This window comes from Propithecus coquereli, unplaced genomic scaffold (assembly GCF_000956105.1).
Source record: "Propithecus coquereli isolate 6110/MARCELLA unplaced genomic scaffold, Pcoq_1.0 Scaffold261, whole genome shotgun sequence".
Taxonomy (NCBI): domain Eukaryota; kingdom Metazoa; phylum Chordata; class Mammalia; order Primates; family Indriidae; genus Propithecus; species Propithecus coquereli.
Window position 1 is genome coordinate 3011699 of NW_012148186.1, and position 24490 is coordinate 3036188.

The following is a 24490-nucleotide window of genomic DNA, read 5'->3' on the forward strand; positions in this document are numbered from 1 at the left end:
CGCATTCCACCAAGTCTGACTGTATTCCCAGCTAGGGCCTGTCATGTGCTGGGGAATTAGAAACGGTGTGAGGTGGCCTTGGAGCCACCACAGGTCAACAAGGAAGAAGTCAGCTTAACACAAAACATTGAGAGGACTTATGGGATCATTTCCTAAACTCGAACGACTTAGGTTGTGGTCATGCCCCATGTGGTCATTTTCCCAGGGTGGTTGTTCTGGCTGAAGTAGACTAGCTTTCTTGGATGCGGTGCATATTCTCGGCCTACAAAAGCCATTTGTCTGAAACAATTCTTTGTGTAAAATTAAGGTTGTAGTTACAAATATCCCTGTCCCCATGCCTCCTGCCTTTGCACAGCCATTTCTGTGGCCTAAAATGCCTGCCTCTGCCTTGACTCCAAGGCATGCTTCTTCCTAAGACTTCGCTCTTACTGCAGCTGAGCTGACCCTATCTTATTACATTCCCCTTCAATTGGGAGCTCTTGAGCTTGGGGTCTTGTTTTTTCAGTGAGTACCTGGTGTCTAGCTCAGTAAGTATTTGTCAAACGAATGTGCAGTTGCCCTATATTTACAACCACAATGTCATATCTGAAAAGGATTTAGAGATCTAGTCTAAGCCATGCCTTTACAGATGACAAAACAGAGGCCCATACAGATTGTTTCTCCCAGACCACACAGCTCCTTTGTGAGAGCCTGACTGGCAACTCTGCTCTCTTTAATTCCAGTGTTCCCAAACCCTATTCCACTGTGCTCAGCTAAATTGATTTCTACCCCATGAAAGAACGTTCTTGCTGATGGGCTAACAAGAAAATAAATTTCTAACTGGCAGTCACTTAGAGTAGCATAAACCCTGCCTCAAGGGTAGTAACATGAATATCTCTCCTACAGAGATGTTTACCCAGCAATTAAAAGAAGCTCAGCTGACAAAAGAAGGTATAAATCCTCTTAACATTAGCCAGAGCTGGTCAATTCACATTCTGAAGAGGAAAAGTTTCCGAGAGAGGGGAGCAAAGGTAGACTATCTGATGGACTGTCATCAAAAATTCACTGCCTGTAAAATGGGTTTTGAGTATTGTTTAAACAGCCTTGAAAATGTTCCTGAGTGGACAGTAGGAGTGCGAACTTTCTCCGCTTCCTCAAGAAGAGACAGTACTAGATGCCTCCTGCTATCAAGAGGAAAGAAGAAACTAATTTCTGCTATTAATCTGCTACGTGAGAAACAGAAAAAGCCAACACAGCAGTTTCTCAGCTGCCTTCTGCTCATTGGGCTACATCATAACCCCTCACCCCTCTTCAGCCTGGCCTAGTGAAGAGTCAGAGTGGTTTGGCCTCAGGGCCAGAGCCTCTCTTATTTCTGGAGCTGTGCCCTCTCTCTTCGGAGGGACAGTAAATAAACTTTGCCCTTCTATCTGTGCTAAACTTTAAGAAATCTTTCTCACCCGTGTGTGGACTTCACACCCTAACAGCATGATGCTTACAAATTGCTCCAATCACTGTACATAAGTTGTCAATGTTTATAAGTCTTCTCTTTGGGACACAAAGATGATAAAGTAGGGGCACCAGCCTTATGTTGCTTCAAACCCAGTTTAGGAGATAAGCAAGGAACATTGAGTAAATTGTTCATTCGCTCATCCATTCATTAGATTCAGAAAGTATTTATTATGTGCCTATCACCTGCCTAGGACATGCAAGCACTCCTCCAGGGCACTGGGGATACAGCAAGGAACAAAACAAGTCCCTGTTCTTACGAGCGGGGAAGGAGAGATGATAACAAATAGATAAACAGAAATATGTGAAGTGGTGATTAGTGCTATGAAGAAAAATGAAGCAGCATAGGAGGATAAGGAGGGCTGCTATTTAGGTAGGGTACTCAGGGAAGCCTTGCCCCTCTCTGAAGAGAGGATATTTGAAGAGGGAACAAGTCATGTGCCTCCTCGAAGGAAGAGTATTTTAGATAAAAGAACCAGTAAGTGCAAAGATGCTGAGGGAGAAATGTGTTTGGTGGGTTCAAGGAGCCTGGAGCAAAGCAACCCAGGGGAAGAATGGCAAGGGGTACGGTTAGCCAGGAGGCTGGGGCCACATCACAGGACCTTGGAGGTCATTGTAAGGATTTGGGCTTTTACCCAGAGTGAGTTGGGAGGGAGCCAATGGAGGGTTTTGAGCAGAGGAGTGACATAATCAGATTTATGTGATAAGAGGCTCTCTATTGCATTGAGAATAGGCTGAAGGCATACGAGAGTGGAAACAGAGAAGATGTGAAGGAAGCAGGAAGAGATACGAGAGATAATAGTGGTTTGTTCCAAAGTGTGGGTGGTGGAAGCAGAAAGAAGTGGTCAGATTCTCGATATATTTTGAAGGAATAATTGCAGGCTCTGCTGGTGAATTGGATGTGGGCTATGAGAGAAAACAGAAATCAGGGAGGTAATTTAGACCATGTACAAAGAAGGTCCAGGAAGGATTTCAGCAAATTGAGGGCACAACAGTGCTCGTGCATCTCGGCACTCAATACCTCATTTCTTCACTCCTGGTGCAGCCCCTTTAGGCTCTTGGGTTCCCAGAAGAATAATTGACAAGACTGAAAGGAAGAAGGGAGGTCCATGGAGGCAGGGAGGCTCAAAGGCAGCACTGAGATTTGTCAAATGAGACAGCAAGAAGATCCTAGGAGGATTCAGGTATCTAGATTTGATCATGTCAGTGAGCCACTGAGGGTTTATAAGAGTGAAATGACAGGAAGAAGTCTGGAAAGCTAGTCAGGTGTCATGTGCAAGGGAGAAGCTGGAGGCTGTGATAGTCAGGTAAGTGGTGACCTGGGTTGGAACTAGTCTGGTGGGAGTAAGTGTACAGAAAAGTACATGACAAGTGGCCTTGTGAAGAAAGAATTTCCAATTTGGTGGCAAAATGAACACAGGGGATAAGGGAGTGTTAGCAGATTTGGAGCCCTCAAATCTCAGCGAAGAGGGTGTTGGTGACATGGTAGTCTAGGCCAGATTGCCTTTCTCTTTATAAGATGGGGTCTCACTACATTGCCCAGGCTGGTCTTGAACTCCCAGGCTCAAGCAATCTTCTCGCCTCAGTCTCCTGAGTAGCTGGGAATACAGGTGCACACCACCATGCGCAGCTCCGGAGTCTTTTATGGGGCTCAGGTAGAGCGAGGAATCCAGTTTGGGAGTTCCCTTCTGTTGGGGTGACAGTACACTTCATGCTGGGGGAAGAGGCACCACTGATATGTCTCCACAGAGACAGGGGCAGCAGATACAGGTTCGGCAGCTCTTCTCTCTGCTCTCAGACCCCAGGGCCTCTAGACCATAGTTTCAGGTCAACCTCAAGTGTCTTCTGTTCATTTAGACCTCAGTCCAGAGCCTAATCCCAGGCCTACTGTTGAGGCCCAAATCAGAGGCCACTAGCAAAGAACTGTGAAGCCCAGATTTTCTCACATGAAGCTGGTGGCTACAGTGCCTGACTATAGGCTCAGTGGCCCTCTTAGTGGCTGACCCCAACCCTCTCCCTAATCTTGGTTGCCTAGAGAGTACCTCTCCATAGACTGCCAGGCCTAGAACCCACAGAGCCCAGGCAGCTTCCTCGTCAGAACCCGTGGGCAGCGGGGAGGAAAGGGGCCTGGAGCTGTCCGCAGGGAGAGAAGCCAAGTGCTCTGCTCCTAAGTTTACATCTCTACAACTCCCAGGACCCCTGCCAACTTCTTCTCTCAAAAAATCAGATACTGATTACTCTTTCAGTAACATTTTATTTTAAATCCTTAGTGAAGATCTAAGAGGAAAATATAAAGTGCTTGGCTTTAGAGTTGGGGATTAGGGGAAAAGGGAAAGGCCCCCTGAGTTCATACTATTTGGAATTTCCCAGTTCCTCAGAGATGAAAGACAGTTTACCTCAAAGATTTTTTTACAAAAAAATAAAAAAATTATCCTTGAGTTCTCCACCAGCCAGCGTGCGTGAAGAGCTCAAGGACATAACTATCACAGTCAACCACTGAGAATTATCACAAAGGAAGCGGGTTGGTCAACAGGGTGGAGAATGAGTCTATTTCAAAGGAGATAGGAGGAACAGAGAGGTGAGGTGGAAGGTGGGTCCCCAGGCTCTACATCAGGGACAGAATGGCTGCCTGTTCCTCTGAAGTCTCCTCCAGTAAGTGTCGGGCAAAGGCCTGCTCCATCTGTACGGAAGAGATGGGGAAGAGGGTATCAGTCAGTGCAGCCAGGGAGGACACTACCCGAGGAGCTGCTTCTCTGCCTGGAGACCCCTTCCTCTCCTGGAACACCACTGTCCCCACCCCCATTAGACAGGCTACTCTGCCTCTGCTCTGAACTTACCCGCACTGTGATAAGATTCTGTGACATATAGCTGGGGCCAGGGCTCTCCTCCCAGAAATTCAGTGTTACCTGGAACTTGGGTTGGGGGCCCAGGCCCTGGAGGTAATTGGCCAAGTCTGAAAGAGAAAGGGTCAAGGGTTAGAAGAAAGAAAAGACGGTTTCAAATTCAGCATTAGACCCTCTTAAAGGTTCTTCAGTCAACCCACCATCAGATTTAAAAAAAAAAAAAAAACGAAGAAAAGAAAAGAGAGGAGAGGGCCATAGGCAGGAGGCAATAGTGAGGAATCCATGATGGAGGCGGGGAGCACATGCAGACCAAGGCCAGTGCAGGAGCCACAGGGTTAGGAGAGATGTCGGAAGCTAAGTGCTACTCAGCCATGTACAAACAGGAACGGGTGCCCCTTCCTCTAATAAGAAGTGTTTAGAGTAGCAGATTACAGTACAGCTTGAAAAGCTCTCCCCTGGGAGAGTCCTTACTGGCAGCAGCCCTGGCTGCTAACACCGAAGTGCCTACATCTTTGCTGCTTGCTCATACCTCCCAGTGCTAGGGTGCCCCTGGCCCTGGGAACACCCACACTCTGCACCCCCTATATTCCTGGCCCCACTCCTAAGGTCGGATCTGGAGTTGAGTGGGGGCTGGAACTGGAACTGCAAGAGTAGACAGGAGTGAGGGGCAACCCTAGGGGATGCCTAGAGTGTGGCAGAGACAGGGTGTGGTGGGGCCAGGGGTGTGACGTGCACCAGCTCTCTCAAACGTGTGGATGGCTGTGTGCCAGTGTGTATGTAGAAGAGGGCCATGAGCCTCAAAATCTCTGTGCCGACTTGTCTATGCACCTTCACATAACTAGTACATGCTTCAATGTGATGCTGCTCCCCATAAAGTGACATTCTTATCCTGGACTCCACCTGAACCTCATCTTCATGGCCTTGGCTGGGGAAGGAGAGCTGCCAGGTAGCTGCCAGGCTGAGTGTATGGCCACACAGGATGTGCACCACACAAGAGCAGGGGGGCCACGCACAGACCATGATTGAGGATCCGCTGACAGACGGGCAGTGGCAGGACCCACCAAGTAGGGCTCAGGAGGTACTAAGAGGTTGGTGGGCTCAGGTGCCCAGCAGGAGCAGCCTCACCTCTGCAGAAGGACGCGGTTCTGAAGAGCTCCACACACTCGTTGCTGGGCAGCAGATGTGGGCCTGGCCCAGGGGGGGCCTGCGGTGCATTCCATGAGATCGGGATGGGGCAAAGGCGCTGCACAAAGAGGCCTCGGGAGTTGCTTGCCACCAGGACACCTCTCTCAAGCTGGCTCAGCAGGCGCTGTGTGGGCTCCAGTGGGTCAGGCTTGGGAAACACCACTTGCTCCATGCTGCTCTCAGAACCTGAGGGCTCAGCCACAAGGCGGCAGTCCAGGCTCTGCACCTGGGCCTTACCCACCACGCGCCCGCTGTAGATGAAGGTGAGCAGCAGCGAGTAGTCTGGGGATAGAAGAGCCCAGCTGCACCTGGTGCTGGAGGAGCACACAGGCTGTCAGCAGCCCCCCTCTCCCCAGGGGTACACTCACCAGGGTGCCCCCTCACCAGCCAGGGGCTTCCTGTTAGGCTTTCCTATCACTCAGGAGAGTAACCAATACGGTGATTCACCCTGAGGCCTCAGGGCTTATGCCCAGGGTCTTGGAGTTTGCAAGAAGGTCCCTGGAGACTGGGCCTCTATTTAGCCCAAAGAAATCAATGTCTTACTGTATATCTCCAGGAAACAGAATGTGTAGGGTGGTATTTTTGAGAAGCAAGCCTTCTGGTATCTGGACAGACAAGTGGAATTCTCACTGCCTAGAAACCTGTGCTTCAGTCTATGGTAAGGTGGGCTCAGTTACTGCAGGCCCTGACTGCCTAGACAAGGCAAACATAGTCAAAGGGAGAAGACTCAAGGGGAACAGGGGCCAGGAAAGAGTTAGAAATGTCAAGTACCTGACTCCGGAGGGAGCAGAAACTCCGGAGACACCTGATCCCCTTGAAAGGGGGCCCCAGTTGTGTCTGCACCTGGAAAGGAGGCAAAGGCACTGGTCATTCAGAGTGGGACTGGGGAGTCCCTAGAGCCAGAGGGTATGACATAGGGGATGACACAAGAGACAGGGGAGATGGTACCTTCCTGTGGCTCAGGACTGTGGCTGCTGCTGCTGCTGCCGCTGCTGCTGCTGCTGCTGCTGTCTGAATGGGATGATCCCCCAGTGGCTCCTACCTCTTCCTGCGGACACAGAGTCTGTTGCTGGCCCACCTCTCTCTCTCATTACCGTCCTGCACTCAGGCCCATCCAGTTCCCTCCCCAGCTCTCACATTATCAAGGGGGTCCTGAAACAAGGAGGGACTGTGTACGCAGTTCTTCATGGCACCCTCTTCCTCCTCCTTCTCAGAGGACACAGAACTGTAGCGTCGCTTTGATGGTGATTTCTGGGTTCCTGGTTGGGCTGTGGAATTGTTGACAGCGAGAGAAAGGTCAGGGACTTAAACAGGCACAGAAGGTAAGGGAGAGGTGTGAGGCAGGGAAAGGATGGGCAGGACGAGGAGGGGAAGCCTGGGGAGCAGCTGCCCAAGGGCAGGGACAGGGCAGAACCCTGAGGGGCCCCAGGGAGGATCACATCTATATCCTTCCTCCCCAGTCTGCTGATTCCAGGAGTCGCTGGGCAAGGGGACACTCACAAGAGAGGGTTCCTGGCGGTAGTAGCCGATACACCTTATAGGGCTCAGCAACATCCATACGGCCATTCTCAGGAACCTCTTCAAATTCGGGACTCTTGTTGAGGGCACAGCGCAGGCGAGTCTTCCAGGCAGCAGGGCCTCCTGTGTCCCCTTCCTTGTACTTTCCCTTAAATATTGCCCAGGCCTAGGAAAGAGAGGAAGGGAAGAGGCAGAGTGTTACAGACCCCAACTGCCTCTCCAACAGGGCCGCCCTTCGTGGGCATGTGGCCTGAGCACTCACAAAGGCCCTGAACTCAGCAGGCTCGTGCTGGGTTTCTGCTCTGCTGCTGCCATCTTGAAATCCTAATTTTTAAATGAGGCCTCCCTCCACATTTTTGTTTTGCACTGGGCTCTACAAATGATGCAGCTGGGCCTACTCTCCTTTATCTGAAACCCAGGCAGACGCAAGCCCTTGAGGGTAAGTGCACCAGTGTATACTCCATCTCTCATTTGGAGGGGATGGTGGTTTCCAGGCCCTTTCACCTTGAAGAAGGCAGCATCTTGGTCCTCACGGAAGTCCTGCTTGCCTGCATGCTTCCAGGGAATCCGGAACATGGTCTTAGCTGTATCGTGCCAGCACACCCCTGGGAACTGCCCGCTCTCCACTTGTTCCACCACCCAGTTGCGGAGTTTTCGGGTACAGCGCACCCTGCCTGATGCCATCCTGGGGGATGAGAGGAGCACAAAGCATCAGAACTACTCTTTGGGAGGGAACATCTCCTGAGACCCTGGCTGCTGGGGCTGGATTCTGACAATGGGCTCCAGAGACCCCAACTATCTTTTTGGCTCCAGACACATCTCAACATTCTCTGAGGCAGAACTGTTTTACTCTGCCATCATTAGCAACTACAAAAAAAAAAAAAACCCAAAACATTCTTTTTAACATTCCAAGCTGTGACATCTAAAAGGAAACCTTAGGCATTGGTCTTAATTTTAGAACTTTTCAGGAATATAACACTTGGGAGAGAATTCCCCTGGTGTTCTGTTCCTAGTGAGAGGCCCTGTCTACACTCCCAAGCACTTGCAGAGGCAGTATCTGCTTCAGAGACGCCTCAGCCCTCTTCGAACACCCTCCAACCTACACAACCACAACCTATCCTTTGACTCCCATCCCTCTCCTCTGCTTGCCCTAAGGGTAGGTGGGTTAGGAAGCTGGGGCAGGGGTGGAGCTGCACCGTAAGTGGGCAGGGCCAGGAAGCAAACAAACAGGTTCAGTTGAGGCTGGGGCAGAGCCTTCCTCTCTGAGCAACCCAGCAGGCCTTCCTGTCCTTTTCCCATAGGGCCTGAGACACTGGCCCTTGTCAGTCTCTCAATCTCACTCTCAGGCCAAATCTCCTGCTTCCTGACTCACAGGCCTCTATCCCTCAGTCTAGCAGAGAAGACCCCAGGAGTCCCCACCCCCCACCTCCAATCTGGTTGGCCCTTCCAGCCCTAGATCCCATGCTCATTCTCCTCTTTGGCTGATCTTACCTGAGCTGCTGTCCAGTCCGTCCCAGGGCTCGGAGAACCTCAGCTTAGTTCCTTGGCTAGGCGGCTTCGTAATCTCTCCGCCCCTTCCTATAGTCCCCGCCCTAAGTTTCAGTTCTCCTCCAGGGAGGTCCGGTTCCCAGAAATCACGTGGTCTCAAGAGTTGCAGGGCAGCCCGTCGCCACCAGGGGGAAGCAGCATCTGACAACCTCACTGTCAGCAGCAAGAGGACCGGGCTCTGCCGGGCTGGCTCCTGGCTCCTGTCTTGCTATCCCTTGCTATCGGGTTCCCCTTCCTCCCTCACACACTCTTTGCTCATATGTGACCTCTATGTGACACTGTGGCTTCCCTAGGGAGGTCATAGTTTGCTGGAGTCTGGCCTGGGGCCTCTGGATTGCTACGTATACCTGTGCATCTGTGTTTCCTCACAGTGCCTGCTTGGTACATATTAGGTGACCCAAATACCAGCCGAATTTGATGAAAGGAAGAAGGCGGTGTGGGAGGGAGCCCAGACTAGGTGGCTGGATGGCGAGGGCCTCCCTTGCCCATCTGCAGTGTCAATTCCTTCCTGGCCAGGAATGAGTCCAGGATGGGTCAGGCAGTAAGCTTCAGGGGTCCCTTTCGGCAAAGCTCTGTTCACCCCCCTTTCCCTGGTGCCCCGAGATGGTGGGGCCAGGAAGAAGGACCACCAAGAAGCCTGGGCAATAAGATGCTTCTTTATTGGTGCTGGAGCTGTTCCTGAGGGAGTCGGGCCACAGGACCCTCATCAGGACCCTTGCCCCGGCTACTTCCTCCTGCGGGGGATACTCTGTCCCAAGGGCACCTCTTCTGTCAGCTTCTGCAGAAGGAGAAAGAAGGTAATGATATTGGAAGCCTGGAGCTCAGACTCAGCCTGGGGCAGGTGACTTATGGAGGATGGGGTCAGAGGCAAGGCTGGGTGAAGGCTATACCTGTAACAGGCGGGCGTGGTAGGCAGGGGCATCCTCTCCAGCCAATGGCTGGGGGCGCACGTGCAGGTAGCGCTCAGTGGCTGTTTCCAGCTCCTCAACCTCATACAGGGAGGCTGGGTCCAGTGAGTGGGCATTGATGAGGCTCACAAGATACTCTTTGTAGTGTGCCCTGGGGAGATAAGGTAGCAGCACACTTGTTCTTCTGTTGGCTAATATTAACTGAGTGTGCCCAGTCAGTCCATGGCTGGGCACTGGGATACTCAAACAAGAATGACAAGCCCTGCCTATTGCACCTGTAGGCAGCGCCAACCTGTGCACATTGCCTGCTACTACCTATCCATGCCCTTGCCCAGAGAGCCCCCTCCCTCGTACTCCTTGCAGGACCTACTGCTCTCAGAGACCCACTTTACTGTCTGGGTATGCCCTCACCATTCCCGCCCCAATGCCCAACACCATGCTCCATGTCCTGCCAGCACTCACTGGCAGAGGCCGGCATAGCCAGCTGGAGTTTCCTTGCCACAAGCTTCGTCCCTGAGCCCATTGGGAACCTCTTTCTGCTCCATCACTCGGCAGCCACCTATGGGTGAGAGAAGAAAGGACCCTTTGTTGGGAGGAGGCCACTGACCACAAAGCCCCAGGAGAACTGGAATATCCATGGAGCAGGGAAGGTAGCCTCCAGGGAGGGGACTGAGCACAAGAATTCCTGCTCTCCCAGTGGTGGATACTTAGAGATACCATCAGCAGCAAATACACTCTGATACATAGGCAGGGACCTTGTCCCTACTTTTATCTAAGCTGGCTTTTGGCTCATAAACACATATTCCCTTGAGATGGCTCTTTTGGTTGTTATTTAGCTCTTTCATAGTAAACTTACCTCTATTTTCTTTTCTTTTTTTTTTTTCTGAGACAGAGTCTCACTCTGTTGCCTAGGCTAGAGTGCTGTGGTGTCAGTCTGGCTCACAGCAACCTCCAACTCCTGGGATAAGCGATCCTACTGCCTCAGCCTCCCGAGTAGCTGGGACTACAGGCATGCGCCACCATGCCCAGCTCATTTTTTCTATATGTATTTTAATTGTCCAGCTAATTTCTATTTTTAGTAGGGATGGGGCCTCGCTCTTGCTCAGGCTGGTCTGGAACTCCTGAGCTCAAACGATCCACCCGCCTCGGCCTCCCAGAGTGCTAGGATTACAGGCATGAGCCACCGCACCCAGCCTTTACCTCTATTTTCTAAAAATAATTTTTAAAAAATTTATTTTAAAGACTACAGCACCTGGTATTCCCAGGCTATCTCCCATCCAAGTACTAACCAGGCCCTAACCTGCTTAGCTTCTGAGATCATATGAGGTCGGGTACATTCAGGGTGGTATGGCCACAGGCTTACCTCTATCTACACTGTAAGAAGTAGGATAGATTAGAACCACATATGACACCTTTCTGTTGCCCTCATGGAACCTAAAACAGTGCCCTGCAACTAGCAAGTCTCATTAAATATCACAGAGTTAATTCATGAATCATCATTTGGGAATGGATAAAAAAATTAGTATTAAGGGCTTCATGGGTGCCAGGTGCTTTACTGATGTCTTATGTAACCTAGCTCAGCTACAAGGTGCATATTACCTCACTGTACAGAGGGAGGCCCCGGGAGGTTGATTAACTTGTCAAAGGGCACATACCAAGTAATGCTAGACCCAAGGGTGCCCTTTCCCATCACACAGCGGGAGCCCAGCACACCACCTCCCCTTCTCAAAGGCTTGTTCCAACACTCACCTCCAGGGACTGCCCGGGCCCCAGCTGGAGGCTCTGTATTAAACATGACGTTATTGTCCTAAGGAGGAGCAGAGACAGATGGGCATTATGTTCCCCCTGATGCTAGTCCCTTCTGCATTTCCCAGCACACAGCCTTTTCCATTGCCCAGCCTGGGCCCTGCCTTCCTCTCCTGGGCAACCCGCAAACCCAGCTGGGTTGGCCACCTCTGACCTGTAGCAGCTTTTGGAGCCGAGGAGCAGTCCAGTCCCTCAGGTAGAAGAGGCAGTCTCGAGGGTGATGGCCGTGAAGGGACTTTTTCACCCTGCAGTTAGGGTCTGGACATTTCTGGCGGAAACCCAGATGGGAGAGGGGAAGTTGGAGACTGTTGGGGTCCTGGCCTCTCAGGAACCCCTGTGTGAGGGGTGTAGGGGTTGGGGGAGATGGAGACACTGGAGGGTCTGGAGTGAGCAAAGGGGGAGAGGGGACAGAGAGAGGTGCTTTACATCCCACTGACTTCCTCTTCTCTTCCCCTGGGCTGCTCAATGGCCTTTGCCCCTCAAACCCAATGGCAGCCCCCGACCCTTCTAGCCCTTCCACATCCTCTGGGCTCCGGCTCACATTCTTGGCGTAAAAGGCATTGTAGCAGCCACTGCAGAACTGGTGGCGGCATTGGGTGCAGTGAAAGTGCATGCAGCCTCCTCGGGCCAGTGCGTACGAGAACTTGCACTTGGGACAATCTGCAAGGGACAGGAGGTCAGGGCTGGGGCTGCCACTGCAATTCAAGGTCCTCAGAAAGAGAGCCTCTGGCAATGACAGAATACTGAGCAAACAGATCAAGGGGTGGGGTGGGCAGGCTCACCAATGCCATTTTCCTGAAGATACATTGCCAGGCCCTGGGCCTGGTATTCTGGGTCATTGGTGCGTTTCCAGTTCTGGAAATCCTCGCAGCTCCGACCTCGGTGCTGCTCCTCCCACTGCCAGAGGGAAAGTAGGCTTCATGTGGAAGGTCCATCCCATGCCCTGGCCCTTCTTGCTGGTCCTCCACTCCATTCAGTGGTCCCCAACTTAGTTTATGTCATTGTCATCTGCCATTTGCTCAGACCCTAAACTGAGGGGCTATCCTTGGTTCTTTCATTTCCTCATACTACCCCATACTCATTAGCAAGTCTTGTTTCTACTACCCAAGCCCATCCCAACCCTGTGCCCCTGCTGCTACCACCTTACTCCAGGCCATCATCAGAACTTGCCTTAGTTATAGTCTCTCTGCTTCCCACTCCTGCTCCCCTACTACCCATTCTCCCTATTGCAGCCAAAAGCCCTTCAAAAGTGTAAGCCAGGGGGGGAGGGGGGGACAAGGGCAACATATGTAACCTAAACATCTGTACCCCCATAATATGCTGAAATAAAAAACAAACAAAAAAAACACTTACAACCTATTAAAAAAAAAAAAAAAGTGTAAGCCAGGTAGCTTGAACAGTATTGGTGGTAATCTAGTTTTGAGGTTTGGGGTTGGGGTCTGTGTTCATTTTATTATGTTTCATAATGTAGATGAAATTTTTTTGGTATCAAACAATGAACTTCTTAAAAGACAAATGAAACAGTATTGCCCCTTGCTTCATCTCAGAATGAAGACTAACACCTGCCTCACTTGGCCTTCAGGGCTGTCCTGATCTGGCAGCTGGTTCCTCTCTGACCACCTGTCACCTTCATCCCTGCTCTCTAGGCTCCAGTCACACACCACTTTTTTCTGACTTTGGCCTTTCCATGTGTTGTTATTTCTGTCCCAAATACTCTTTGCGTGGCTGGCTGGCTTCTTAACTTTCAGGCCTGAGCTTAAATTACCCCATTTTAAAGAGGACTTGTCTGACCTCCCTACCCTAAGTAGGTCCATTCTGTTATTCTTCATCTCAGATTCCTTTCTTCATGGAACTTATGCCTATGTAAAATTAGTTCCTCCCTCCTTCTCTCACTTTTTTTCCTTCCTTCCTCCCTCCCTTCCCTTTCCTTGCTCTTTCTTTCTCACTCAATTCTTCCATTTCTCCCTATACCTGTCTCCCTGCCTAGAGTTCATGTCTGTTTTGCTTTCCAGTACTCAAGCTCCCCTAAGTCTAACACAGTACCTGGGAGTAGCTCAGCAAGTACTTCTGAAAGTATGAATGTGCCTCACCTGGCGCTTGCAGCGCACACAGAAGGTCTGGTGACACTGGGGACATGTTGCCTCCAGCTGTTCACGCTCATATATGAAGCCAAAGGAACACTGTAAGTGCAAGAGCATAGCTTTACAGCTATCCGAGGCCTAGCCTGGTGCCCTCCCCTGCCCCTTCATATTTAGCTCCTCTGGGCAGGCCACTTACCTTGGCACACCACAGGAACTTAGGGTCCCGCATCAGCACACGCTCAGTCAGCTTTTTATGGAACAACGCGTAGGCATCTGGCTCTAGGCTCTCCCGAAGCTGGGGACAGGGTACAGAGGCAGTGGGTGGGTAGGGTTCCTGTTCAAAGCCCAGGGCACCTGAGTCTAGGGGCTGTAGTACCTGGATGTCAAGGGTGGAGAAGTAGGGGAGCAACTGTGTGTCATCGGTGAGGTCGGGGCGGCCACAGGCGGGGCACACCATGTCTGTAATGTGCTTCTCCTTCAAGGCAATGGTGAAGTGCTGGCGGAAGCAGTCAGGACAGATGGTGCACTCACAGGACGTCAGGGCCTGCATCTAGAGGGTTAGGGATAGGAGGGGAGGGAGTCAGAAGCCACAGCTGCCAGCCTGGGGAAGGACCAGTAATCAGGTGTCCACTGAGAAACCAGACTCTAATTAACAACTAGGCAAGGGTAGCAACCTCAAGTGCCAGCAGGGTGCCAGGCAGGCAACCTAAACATCTGAAGACAATCAGTCGGTGGAGGAAAGTAGACAGTGGCAAGACCTAAGGTAAACACAAAAATGCCTCTAAAGGCGTTCACATTCAATTAAAAACAAACGGCCAGGTGCAGTCGCTCATGCCTGTAATTCTAGCACTCTGGGGGGCCGAGGCAGGAGGATCGCTCGAGGTCAGGAGTTCAAGACCAGCCTCAGCAAGAGTGAGACCCCCCCATCTCTACTAAAAGTAGAAAGAAATTAGCTGGACAACTAAAAATACACAGAAAAAATTAGCTGGGCATGGTGGCGCATGCCTGTAGTACCAGCTACTCGGGAGGCTGAGGCAACAGGATTGCTTGAGCCCAGGAGTTTGAGGTTGCTGTGAGCTAGGCTGACATGGCATTCTAGCCCAGGCAACAGAGCAAGACTCTGTCTCCAAAAAAAAAAAAAAAAAAAAAAAACCAACCAATTAAAAACAAACATACAAATAACATCCTTGAAAAGACAAATCTATAGAGATGGAGAACAGATTAGTGGTTGCCAGGTGACAGGGAGTGGAGGGAAGGACAGTATGACCATAAAAGGGCAGCATGAAGGATTTCCTTGATTATGGTGGGGATTACACTGATCTATACATGGGATAGAATTGCATAGAACCACACATACACATCCATGTAAAAAATGAACAAGATCTGTAGCATAGCTAACATTGTAACAATGTCTATTTCTTGGTCTTGATATTGTACTATAATTATATAAGATGTCACCAATGGTGGAAGGTGAGTGAAGAGTACGCAAGACTCTACGTACTATGTTTGTAATCTCCTGTAAATCTATAATTATTTAAAAAAAAAAATAAAAACAAAATAAGATACATAGAGAGCAAGGCTAACGAAATCAGTATTTGGCCAAAGTATTTGCCACTTCGGACCTAGAGTAAGTGGGAGCTTAGGAGGTAAGAAGAGCTTGCTCCTACCAACTGGATATTTGATGATATCAAAGAATTACTGTTAATTTTTTTTGGCGTGACAATGTGTTGTGGCTATGTCTTCAAAAAGAGTTTTATCTTTCAGAGATACATACTGAAATATTTACAGATAAACTATGATGCCTGAGATTTGCTTTAAAATAATCCTCTGTGTATATAAATGAAATAAAGATTGGCTATATATTGATAATTGCTGAAGCTTGGTGATAAATATACTGGCAGTGGAAGAGTTGCAGGGAGCAAGGGAATCTGTACTATAATTTCCTTCACTATTGTATGTTTGAAAATTTTCATAATAGAACATTTAAAAAAAAAGAAAGGGGGTAGCCTGTTCCTGCCCTCCCCTTCCCAGAAGCCTTCAGGGGTACTTGAGCAACTGCAGAGTAGAAGACAGGGCCAGAGATATGAATTGGGGTGGAGGTCCAAAGGGAATACAGTAATTCCAAGACCAGGTATGGTGGGGAGGGGCTTACCCGGTTGTGGGGCAGGGTCCAGCCACACACAGCACACTCCTGGGCAAGCAATCGGCGCAGAAAGGCCCGGTCCTGGCTGTGCTTCACAGCTTCTACCACGTCCCCCAACTCATAGTTCCTGGGTGTCTCCTGCAGCAGTGACAGCGCCAGCTCTGCCCGGCCCCAACTGGGGAGTGCGTAGACTGCCAAAAGCCGTCTGACCAGGCTCTGCAATGTGATTCAGGTGGAGGCAGGAGAAGTCATTGTCAGAGCCCAGGAACCTTCCCTTCCCAACTTCCCTCTTGCTCCTCTAGGTGGGTTCTTTGGCTCCTCGCCTCTTCCTAGCACCTGCTTATCTGGGCCATCCCAGGAGGGGGTGGGCTCAGGACCACTGTCCCAGAGGCGCTGACGGAAGGGCTCTAGGCGCTGGCGTTGTAGCTCAGTCAGGGCTCGTGCCACATCACCTCCATGCTGGAACAATGCCTGGAGAGACCCCTCCTCAGGCCCAAAGCCCAGAGACCGGAGCTCCTGTACCTGCAAGTTGGGAGTGGACAGAGGAAGTGAAGACAGAAAAGCAAGCAAAGGAGAATGTAAGAGACTCTAAGACTCTCAATCCTGTCCCACCTCCAGCACAGTTGATACCTTCCTACGCCGGGCCCTCACACACTCTTCCACAGCTTCATCAAGGTTGCCATGACGATCCAGCCAGGCTTTCCGGGCCTCCTGACAGGAAAAGGCACCCAGCCCAGGGTCCCGCTGTCCAGCCAGCTCAGCCACCATCTCCAGCACGTAGGGCAGCTCTGAGTGCAACCACTTCAGGGGCACCTCAGTGCCTGAGTATTGCAGAGCCGAGAAGACCTCCTCTGGACGGGCACCTGCAGCTTCCCCTTCCTAAGGCACAGTCCCACCCATCAGGCTCATGAAGAGGGATACCCTCCATCCACCCTCAGACGAACTGAGATGCCAACAGTGGCTGGGCTCAGATGTGGACCATGTGACCAGTGCATAAAATGTTAATTGCCACGTGGGAAGTGTTCAGTAAGGCACAGATAGCTGCTGCTAAAAATGACAAATTTTATAAGAACTATCAACCAACTGCAGCATCTCCTTTCCCCCACCAGCTCAGCCCCACCTCATCCCAAGCCGAATCCTCACCCGGATCATGATTACTAGTTGGAGACCTTCCTCCCGCATCTTGTCTTGTCGGTGCTTTTCAGAGTCTCCACAGGAACTGGGCAGGGGGGTACTGAGGCATCCCGGAGGCCCAGGCTTCGGGAGTCCCTTTTCCAAAGAGCTGGCATGGGGCCGGGGGGCATGCTGTACTGGGATGGGGCTGCTTGTCCGGTTGCACATAACACACACCCAGCCAGGGCCCGAGTTGCAGAAGGTACAATGAATACAGTACCAGACTTGAGTCTGGGCAGAAGAGAGCAAGGTATCCCCCTGCTGGGAAGGCAGAGAGGATTATGGTATCGACTGGCTGGCCGAGGTTTACGATGGAAATATATGGAGCTGGGGGAACTAAAGGAAAATGGGGGATGGGAAAGCAGAGAATGGCCTGAGGTAACATGTGCAATGAAGAGCTGGGAAGGCCAGGAACGGGTTACCTGAAGGGGCTGCAGGCAAATATCAGCAACCCGGGAATCCACCACCAAGCTGGGAGGCTGGGCCAGCCGAGGTCGCTCACATATGGCACATAGCACAGCCGGTCCCTCATTCTCAAAGGTACAGCTCTGGCAGGCCCACCGATCCCGTGCAAGCTCAGGTTCTAAGCCCCCGGTTCCTTGGGGACCCTCGATCCTCGGCCCCAACCCCTTACAGCCTCGGGGCCAAGCACAGGCCACACAGAGCACTGTCCAAGGCTCATTTAGCATGGCACAGGCAGCACAGTGCCAGGGCAAACGAGCACTTGAAGGATCAGGGGAAGAAAGAGAGCTGTCTCCCAGGGCCAGCAGGGAGGTCGGCTGGGGCTGTGGTTGGGCTGAGGCAGGTAAACTGTAATGGAAAAGCAGATATGGCCTTTTGAGGTGGGACCTGGTACCTGGGTCCCTCACTTCTGGGCATTCCCCATTTCCTGGGTAACGGCACATGGCACTGGCCCTTGCACATCTTGTTGTCTCTGTCTCAAACACTCTCATACCCATGGTCTGTACAACATTTAAATGGCAGCTTAAAGCTCACTTCTTCTGGGTAGATATACCTAGTATGGGTACTGAAAATACTGCCAAGTGATTGAGCTGATCCTTCAGACTAGGTTGCATCCACTTACTACCTATTTGCACACCATAATAACCTGTCTTATAGTGAATGCTACTTGTTTGATGTGTATGTCTACTATCTCCTTCAGGGCTGTGACTGGTTGCTTGTCCTTTATTAAACAGTCTTTAGCATAGAACTTGGCAAATGGTAGATAATCAAGTGATTTTAAGGTCTCTAAATTTCATTCTCATCCAGAAGAGAAGAAAACATCTCACCTGGAGCTCAGGTGGGTGGCCTGGACCAAGGTCCTGGGTAGGGTCTGGCGGAGGTGATGAGCACGGGATGGGTGTCCATGGAACAAGTGGTCACAGGCTGGGCACAAGGCCTGTTTACAGGATGGGCAGTGCAGTGTGCCTGGGGCAGAACCACAGAGGAAGCAGGAACTAGGAGTGGAGCCTAGAGAACACGAGAGGAAAGAACAGAGTATCTTTCTAAAAAAGACTAGGTTATGCCTGAATCTGCTATGGATGGAGGCAAATCACAAGACTACTTTTCAAAACATTTGAACCCAAGAAAACAATTTTAATCTCTTTTAAAAAACAAAGGAAGATAACCAAGAAGATAGAGGAAGGTCTCAAATTTCCATCAATATGGAAATCTACTACTCACCACACCCCCCATGTAGGACCAAAAATACCTGGGGCAGAAGGTGTGGTGAGGGGGCCGGGAGCAATCTCTCTCAGTAAGGGTTCAAACTCTGAAAGCTGTAGCGTCTAAGGAAGAAAGAGCAGGGAATGGGCAAGGGGCATGGGACACAGAATCCAACAATTCCTGTTCCCTTTGTTCATCAGCCCCCTTCCTGCCTTCCTTACATCATCTTCAACGTTATCTTCCAGCAGCTGTTCCAGCGCTCTCTGTCTTGGATGAGTATTCTGCAAACCAGAAAAAAAGGGCTTCCACCTAGCACCCTAGAACAAGGCCCTCCCTATAAGCCCTAGTCCCTTAACATTCACAGAGAAAAGAACAGTACCAGGAGCTCCCAGAATGTCCACCGTTCAGCAGCATGGGGGTCCTCAGACCGACTTGAGTTAGGCTGTGCTCCCCAGCCCTGGTCTGTAAACTATCAGGACTAAGGAACATCTTACCTGCAACAGCAGGCTGAGCTCTGTCCGAAGCAGCAGTACTTCCAGTGTGACTGTAGCAACCTGGTGCTCATCTGGCTCCTCTTGCCCTTCAGGGAAGCTCAACCCATCTGGCTGCTCCTCCGTGTAGCCATACAATCGTAGCACATCCCGGCCCCCCTACCACACATTCACAACCAATCAGCGCCCCTTCCCATTCAGCACAGCCTCAGGAGCCAAACTCCAGCCCAGGCCCAGTCCCAGTCCCCTTTCCCATAAGGCTCAGGGGCTTCACCTGCACCGCATCCACTGTGCTGCGAAAGACAGGGTTATTAAACTTGACCCCGCGCCAGTACCGGGGCCGCTGAGGGCTGAGGAGGTTGCGGCCGTATTTCTCCAGGATGTTCAGGGCCGTGGACAGGGTGTTGAGGTAGTTTCGGGGCTGGGAACAGTCAGAAAGCAGAGAGTTGTGAGCTGGCCCCGGCCCCAGGCCCTATGTCTCCCTTTGAAGCGGGGCCGGGCCTCACCTCCCCATGAGCGTTGCAGCGGACCAGGCGTGCGGCGTCCAGCTGCAGGTAGCGGGCGGCTGGCGGCAGGGAGGTGGCTAATAGCGGCCGGAGCTGCTCCAAGGAAAACGCCTGCCCGGAATCCCTCTTCAGGGCGCTCGCCAGCTCCTCGCGGGCCGCCAGGAAGGCCCGCTCCTCCTCCCCCGGCATCCTGAGACAGGAGTCAGCCCCAGCCTTGCCGTCCGTCAGGACCCAGCGCGGGAACGCCGCCCTCCCGCCTGGTGCCCGGCTTTGAGACCTGATCCGGTCCGTGGAGCTGCTCCGGGTCACTCGGGCCACGGTCACTCTCCGGCCCCCGGCCCAGGGGCAGGGTTAGCCGGGAACAGGAAGTACTAAGAAAGAGGGCGGGACTGCGACCCGGTTTCAGAGGAACGGGAGGGGCTTAAGCTTAAGGAAGGGGAATGTGTCTGGAGGCCAGGGGCGTGGCCAAAAAGGCGGTCCCAACCAATGAGGAGGTAAATAACCTCTGGCTCCTCCCTCAGCGCGTCCCCGCGTTTTCCCTGCATTCAAGAACACTTTCCTGCTTTCCTCCCGTCTGGTTCCCCCCCTTCCGGATAGTTCCAGGCACGGGTGGTCCTATTTGGCTCAGAGCCTTCACCTTTCCATCAGGACCAGTCTGCCATGCTCCGGTCCTCTCTGGGAAACTACCCGCCCCTTGCTGGGGACCCGACTCTGGCCAGCCCTAGGCCCATTCAAGCAAGTCCCGCCCACTCTCCGGTCTGTCCTGAAGGCAGGGGAAAGCCCCACCCCCCCGCTAGCTTCTCTTCCACCTCTTCTCCGCCCCAGGGGCTCCCTCTTACTACGCGTTCCACTCGCTCTGATCCCTCTCCGTCCCCTCCTCACGGTCAAGCCTTCTCAGGGGAACCCCACCACTGGATACCTACGCCCTTTCCCATTCTCCCACCCCTCTCACCCCAACCCGGGACTTCCCCTCGGTCCTCACTATAAGCCCCGCCCCCTCGCTGAGGGACAGCCCCGGTTCCAGTCTCAGCGATCCCGCTCACCCTAGCCCCTCCCTCGGACAACCCCTGGGCTTATGACCCAGCCAGCACCGCCTCTCCTGGTGGCAACTGGCTGGGAATGGCTGAGGGGCTACCTACTGTTTGCGGCCTGCCAGGGGGGAGGGGGAAGGGAAAAAAAGAAAGGGGGCGGGGTTGAGGGGGGCGGGCCTGGACCTGGGGAGTGAAAGCGAAAGCCTGGGCGACTAGCTGAGAGACCGGAGATCTGGCTACTGGAGCAGCATGGCCAAGCCTTGTGGGGTGCGCCTGAGTGGGGAGGCCCGCAAACAGGTAACGGGGAACTGGAGGCCAGGAAGGGTCTGGGGAACCCTCCTAGATGGAGGCCAAGCTGGGTGCTTCAGGGGACCAAGACTGTGCCAGAGAACTCCCCCAACCGGTCTCTAGAGCTTTCACTTCAGCCCGGGGATTTCCAGATTCCTGCCCTCTAACCAGTCTGTGCACTGAGCAGGGGCTTTGAGGGAAAACTGGCTTGTGGGGGAAAGGCCTGAGCCACAGTTGGAAGGTACCCCGTTGGGATGGGGTCTTACTCTTGACAACTTAGACCCTTAACCAACATCCGGGTACTGCTGTCTGTGTAGGTGGATGTCTTCAGGCAAAATCTTTTCCAGGAGGTAAGTCTCTTTTGATTCAAGCAATTTCACTTAGAATCTTAGACCAGTACTTGAGGGTCACAACCTCTCAGAGTGATTCAGACCCACCCTGGACTTTGTCCCTATTTCCCTTACCAAGCCTTCACCCAAGGTGAGCTCCTAATTACTGACATCTGCCCTTAAATGGAGCCTCTTTGGACTCTCTCCCCTTCTGACACTTCCTCTCCCCTCTTTTGATGTGAAGGGAAATGCCATGGCTCCTAAAGCAGGAATACCACAGTCCTAACCTTGGTTCTGCCACTTACCTACCAGCTTGGGCAAGTCCCTTGATTTTCAGGGCTTCAGTTTCCTCATTTGTAAGTCTTGGACACAATGATTTATGGGGCCCTTCCAGTGCCAATTCTCAGACATCTCATTGTCTTCTGTGATTCCCGCCCCTCGCAATGTAACCCACAGGCTGAGGAATTCCTCTACAGATTCTTGCCACAGAAAATCATATACCTGAATCAGCTCTTGCAGGTGAGTAGTGTGGGCCCCTCCTGCTCCATCCCATGTCCTCTCTCCCCACCACCCACCCTCTCTAGCTAACAGCTGGGCTCAGCATGCAGAGAATAGTTGTGAATGGTGGATTGGGAACATTAGGATGGTGTGAGGCCTGAGCCTAGGTTGGGTGGCAGAGGGCAGGAATGTGTGGAGGGAAGGCTGAGACTCAGGGTCAAGGGAAGAGGCTTGGCAGCCCCTGACAATGAGCTCTGTGCAGGAGGACTCCCTCAATGTGGCAGACCTGTCCTCCCTCCGGGCCCCACTGGACATCCCCATCCCAGACCCCCCACCCAAGGATGATGAGGTAAGGTACTCGGGGCAGGTCTCAGACTATAAACCCAATGGAGGTGATACCCTTTCAACCTCTTTGACTTTTCTAAAGGCTACTTTCCCCCCTTTGCCCTAGATGGAAACAGATAAGCAGGAGAAGAAAGAAGGTAAGGGAGAAAGGGGTGACTAGGGAAGGGGAAATGGCACATTAACTGCCAAATGAGAAAGGGCCTAAATCCCCTCTTTCTCACAGTCCCTAAATGTGGATTTCTCCCTGGGAATGAGAAAGTCCTGTCCCTCCTTGCCCTGGTTAAGCCAGAAGTCTGGACTCTCAAAGAGAAGTGCATTCTGGTAAGCCTGGGTATTGAGGGAAGTGGAAAGAGAAGATGAGCAAGGCCAGGCCCTGGTCTCCTTCAGAGATGTAAATCCTCCATTCAGAGACTTAGTCCTGAAAAAGGAAACTTCCTTCTATGCCTTGGGTTTATATCCCCTTTGTTTCATCATTCTGTTATACCTCTGGTATCACAGTGGTAGCCCTGAAATCAGAGACTGTACTGTATCTACCTCTATAGCCTTAGACCCTACTACTGTAACAGATACACAGGACAGTGAAAGTGATATGATATAGTGAGTTGGTTTAAAAGCATGGACCCTAGAGAGAGACTGCTGGGTAAGTGATAGAATCCTGATTCTATCATTTATCCAGCTGGTAACCTTAGGTAAGATATTTAGATGTTCTGTGACTCAATTTTTTCATCTGTTAAATGGATACAATAAGAATATATACCTTGGAAGGTTGCTGTGATAATTAAATGAGGTAAATCTACCACAGTGCCTAGTATATAAGTGTTCTTTATAAATAAATATAAATAAATATATTAAATATAGCTATCATTAAGAAGTGGCAGTATATTTCCTTAGTAGCTTCTAGGCTGGTGAAAAAAAAAAAAAAAGAAGTGGCAGTAATAAGAAGAACCCAATAAGTTTGTTGAATTCTTCTTTTTATTATTATTATCATATTATTATTATATATTATTATATATGATATCTCTTAATATAGGTGATCACATGGATCCAGCACCTGATCCCCAAGATTGAGGATGGAAATGATTTTGGGGTAGCAATCCAGGTAAGAAAACGGTGACTGAGGCCAAGTGTGGTGGCTCATGCCTGTAATCCCAGCATTTTGAGAGGCCAAGGCAAGAGGATCGCTTGAGGCCAGGAGTCCCAGACCGGCCTTTGCAACGTAGTGAGACCCCCATCTCTACAAAAAATTTTTTTAAAATGAGCCAGGCGTGACCGCAGACACCTGTAATTCTAGCTACTCAGGAGGCTCAGGCAGGAGGATCACCTGAGCCCCAGAATTCAAAGCTGCAGTGAGCTATGATTGTGCCACTGCACTCCAGCCTGGGGGACAGAGCAATACCCTGTCTCTACAATAAAAACCAAAAGAAAAATCGGGATGAATGAGGATACTGAGAGTGGGGAGAGACTTTGGGAGTGAGAAGAGCTAGAAATGAGCTAGGAGGAGAAGGAAATAGTGAAAGAGGGAGGAAATGAAATGTTTTCTTTATCACCCATGTCACTACAGGAGAAGGTGCTGGAGAGGGTGAATGCAGTCAAGACCAAAGTGGAAGCCTTCCAGACAACCATTTCCAAGTGAGGGCAGCTGGAGGATCAACATGGGGGACTGTAGAGCCATTTCTTTGTGCAAAGGGTCTGAGGGAATACATCTCCCTGAACTCTCACCCCTGTGGTATTCCCCTTGCTTCTGGCAGGTACTTCTCAGAACGTGGGGATGCTGTGGCCAAGGCCTCCAAGGAGACTCATGTAGTGAGTGGATAGTCCACCAACCTTTTAGCTGGCTGGAGGTGGGGTGGGTGGCAGGGAAGAGGTCCTGATCTTGTAAGACCTTCCTGTTGAGGAGGATATGAAGCCAAAATTGTTGCCTAGAAAAACTGATTGGGGCTTCCACAACCTCAACCCCTTTTTCTGCTCAGTCCTTTGGGATCTCATGTCTTGGTGCTGAGAAGGGGCTTATCTTCAAGTTAACCTATCCCCTATATAAGGAAACCAAACTAATGTCCCAAGCTCCCTTGGGTCTGACTTAGCTTTGCCTCCCATATCCCAGATGGATTACCGGGCCTTGGTGCATGAGCGAGATGAGGCGGCCTATAGGGAGCTCAGGGCCATGGTGCTGGACCTGAGGGCCTTCTATGTGAGTATGGAGTAAGCCCTTAAGGAAGGTGCATGGCAGGGAGAGGCCATAACCTGACTCTTACTCTCTCGCCTTCTCTCAGGCTGAGCTTTATCATATCATCAGCAGCAACCTGGAGAAAATTGTCAATCCGAAGGGTGAAGAAAAGCCATCTATGTACTGAGCCCAGGGCTAGAAGGAAAATAAATGACCTGTACTTTGTGTGGATTACCTCTGGTCTGTGCCATTCATTCAAAAAGCATTTATTGAGTGCCACATGTGTCCAGACAGTGAAGATGAATGTGATGGTGGGAAGGGGTGGGGATGCCAGGAAGACAAAGATGAATTAGACACCCTTCTTGGTCTTAAGATGTCCAACTAAGGAACAGGGTGGGGACTGTTACAGGCCATGACAGCCATGCAGATAACCTGTATTTTGGAATTTTACAAGATTATTTCCATTGTAGGTCTCATGAGTTC

The 24490-nt window shown here is 51.2% G+C and overlaps 3 protein-coding genes across 5 annotated transcripts; 1 reads left to right on the top strand and 2 right to left on the bottom strand.

Annotated features, from left to right (window-relative positions):
• Positions 1-3722: 3722 nt before the first annotated feature.
• Positions 3723-8692, bottom strand: IRF9 (interferon regulatory factor 9). Of its 2 annotated transcripts, none has more exons than XM_012647279.1 (9): positions 8523-8691; positions 7536-7716; positions 7014-7197; positions 6651-6781; positions 6462-6561; positions 6285-6356; positions 5454-5795; positions 4323-4438; positions 3723-4165 (listed from the first exon to the last, which is right to left on the bottom strand). In XM_012647279.1, the coding sequence occupies exons 2-9, from the start codon at positions 7713-7715 to the stop codon at positions 4091-4093; spliced, it is 1200 nt and encodes a 399-aa protein (XP_012502733.1). In that variant the 5' UTR covers position 7716; positions 8523-8691; the 3' UTR covers positions 3723-4090. The 2 variants fall into 2 exon arrangements, with proteins under 2 accessions (XP_012502733.1, XP_012502734.1); XM_012647280.1 differs by having other exon boundaries at positions 3762-4165; positions 4392-4438; positions 8523-8692.
• A 523-nt stretch (positions 8693-9215) lies between these two features.
• RNF31 (ring finger protein 31) lies at positions 9216-19775 on the bottom strand. 2 transcript variants are annotated; one of them, XM_012647282.1, is made up of 21 exons: positions 19353-19775; positions 19121-19267; positions 18850-19005; positions 18577-18636; positions 18402-18477; positions 17980-18160; positions 17113-17500; positions 16661-16951; positions 16148-16396; positions 15854-16039; positions 15527-15733; positions 13751-13924; positions 13571-13669; positions 13384-13473; positions 12076-12190; positions 11835-11953; positions 11448-11561; positions 11237-11294; positions 9950-10046; positions 9470-9638; positions 9216-9357 (listed from the first exon to the last, which is right to left on the bottom strand). In XM_012647282.1, the coding sequence occupies exons 1-21, from the start codon at positions 19539-19541 to the stop codon at positions 9304-9306; spliced, it is 3219 nt and encodes a 1072-aa protein (XP_012502736.1). In that variant the 5' UTR covers positions 19542-19775; the 3' UTR covers positions 9216-9303. The 2 variants fall into 2 exon arrangements, with proteins under 2 accessions (XP_012502736.1, XP_012502737.1); XM_012647283.1 differs by having other exon boundaries at positions 9217-9357; positions 16661-16948.
• A 590-nt stretch (positions 19776-20365) lies between these two features.
• Positions 20366-24238, top strand: PSME2 (proteasome (prosome, macropain) activator subunit 2 (PA28 beta)). The gene is made up of 11 exons (XM_012647284.1): positions 20366-20680; positions 20989-21021; positions 21457-21519; positions 21761-21847; positions 21950-21980; positions 22067-22164; positions 22874-22942; positions 23405-23472; positions 23592-23646; positions 23945-24031; positions 24114-24238. Exons 1-11 carry the CDS (start codon positions 20633-20635, stop codon positions 24192-24194), a joined length of 720 nt encoding a protein of 239 aa, XP_012502738.1. The 5' UTR covers positions 20366-20632; the 3' UTR covers positions 24195-24238.
• Positions 24239-24490: the final 252 nt, after the last annotated feature.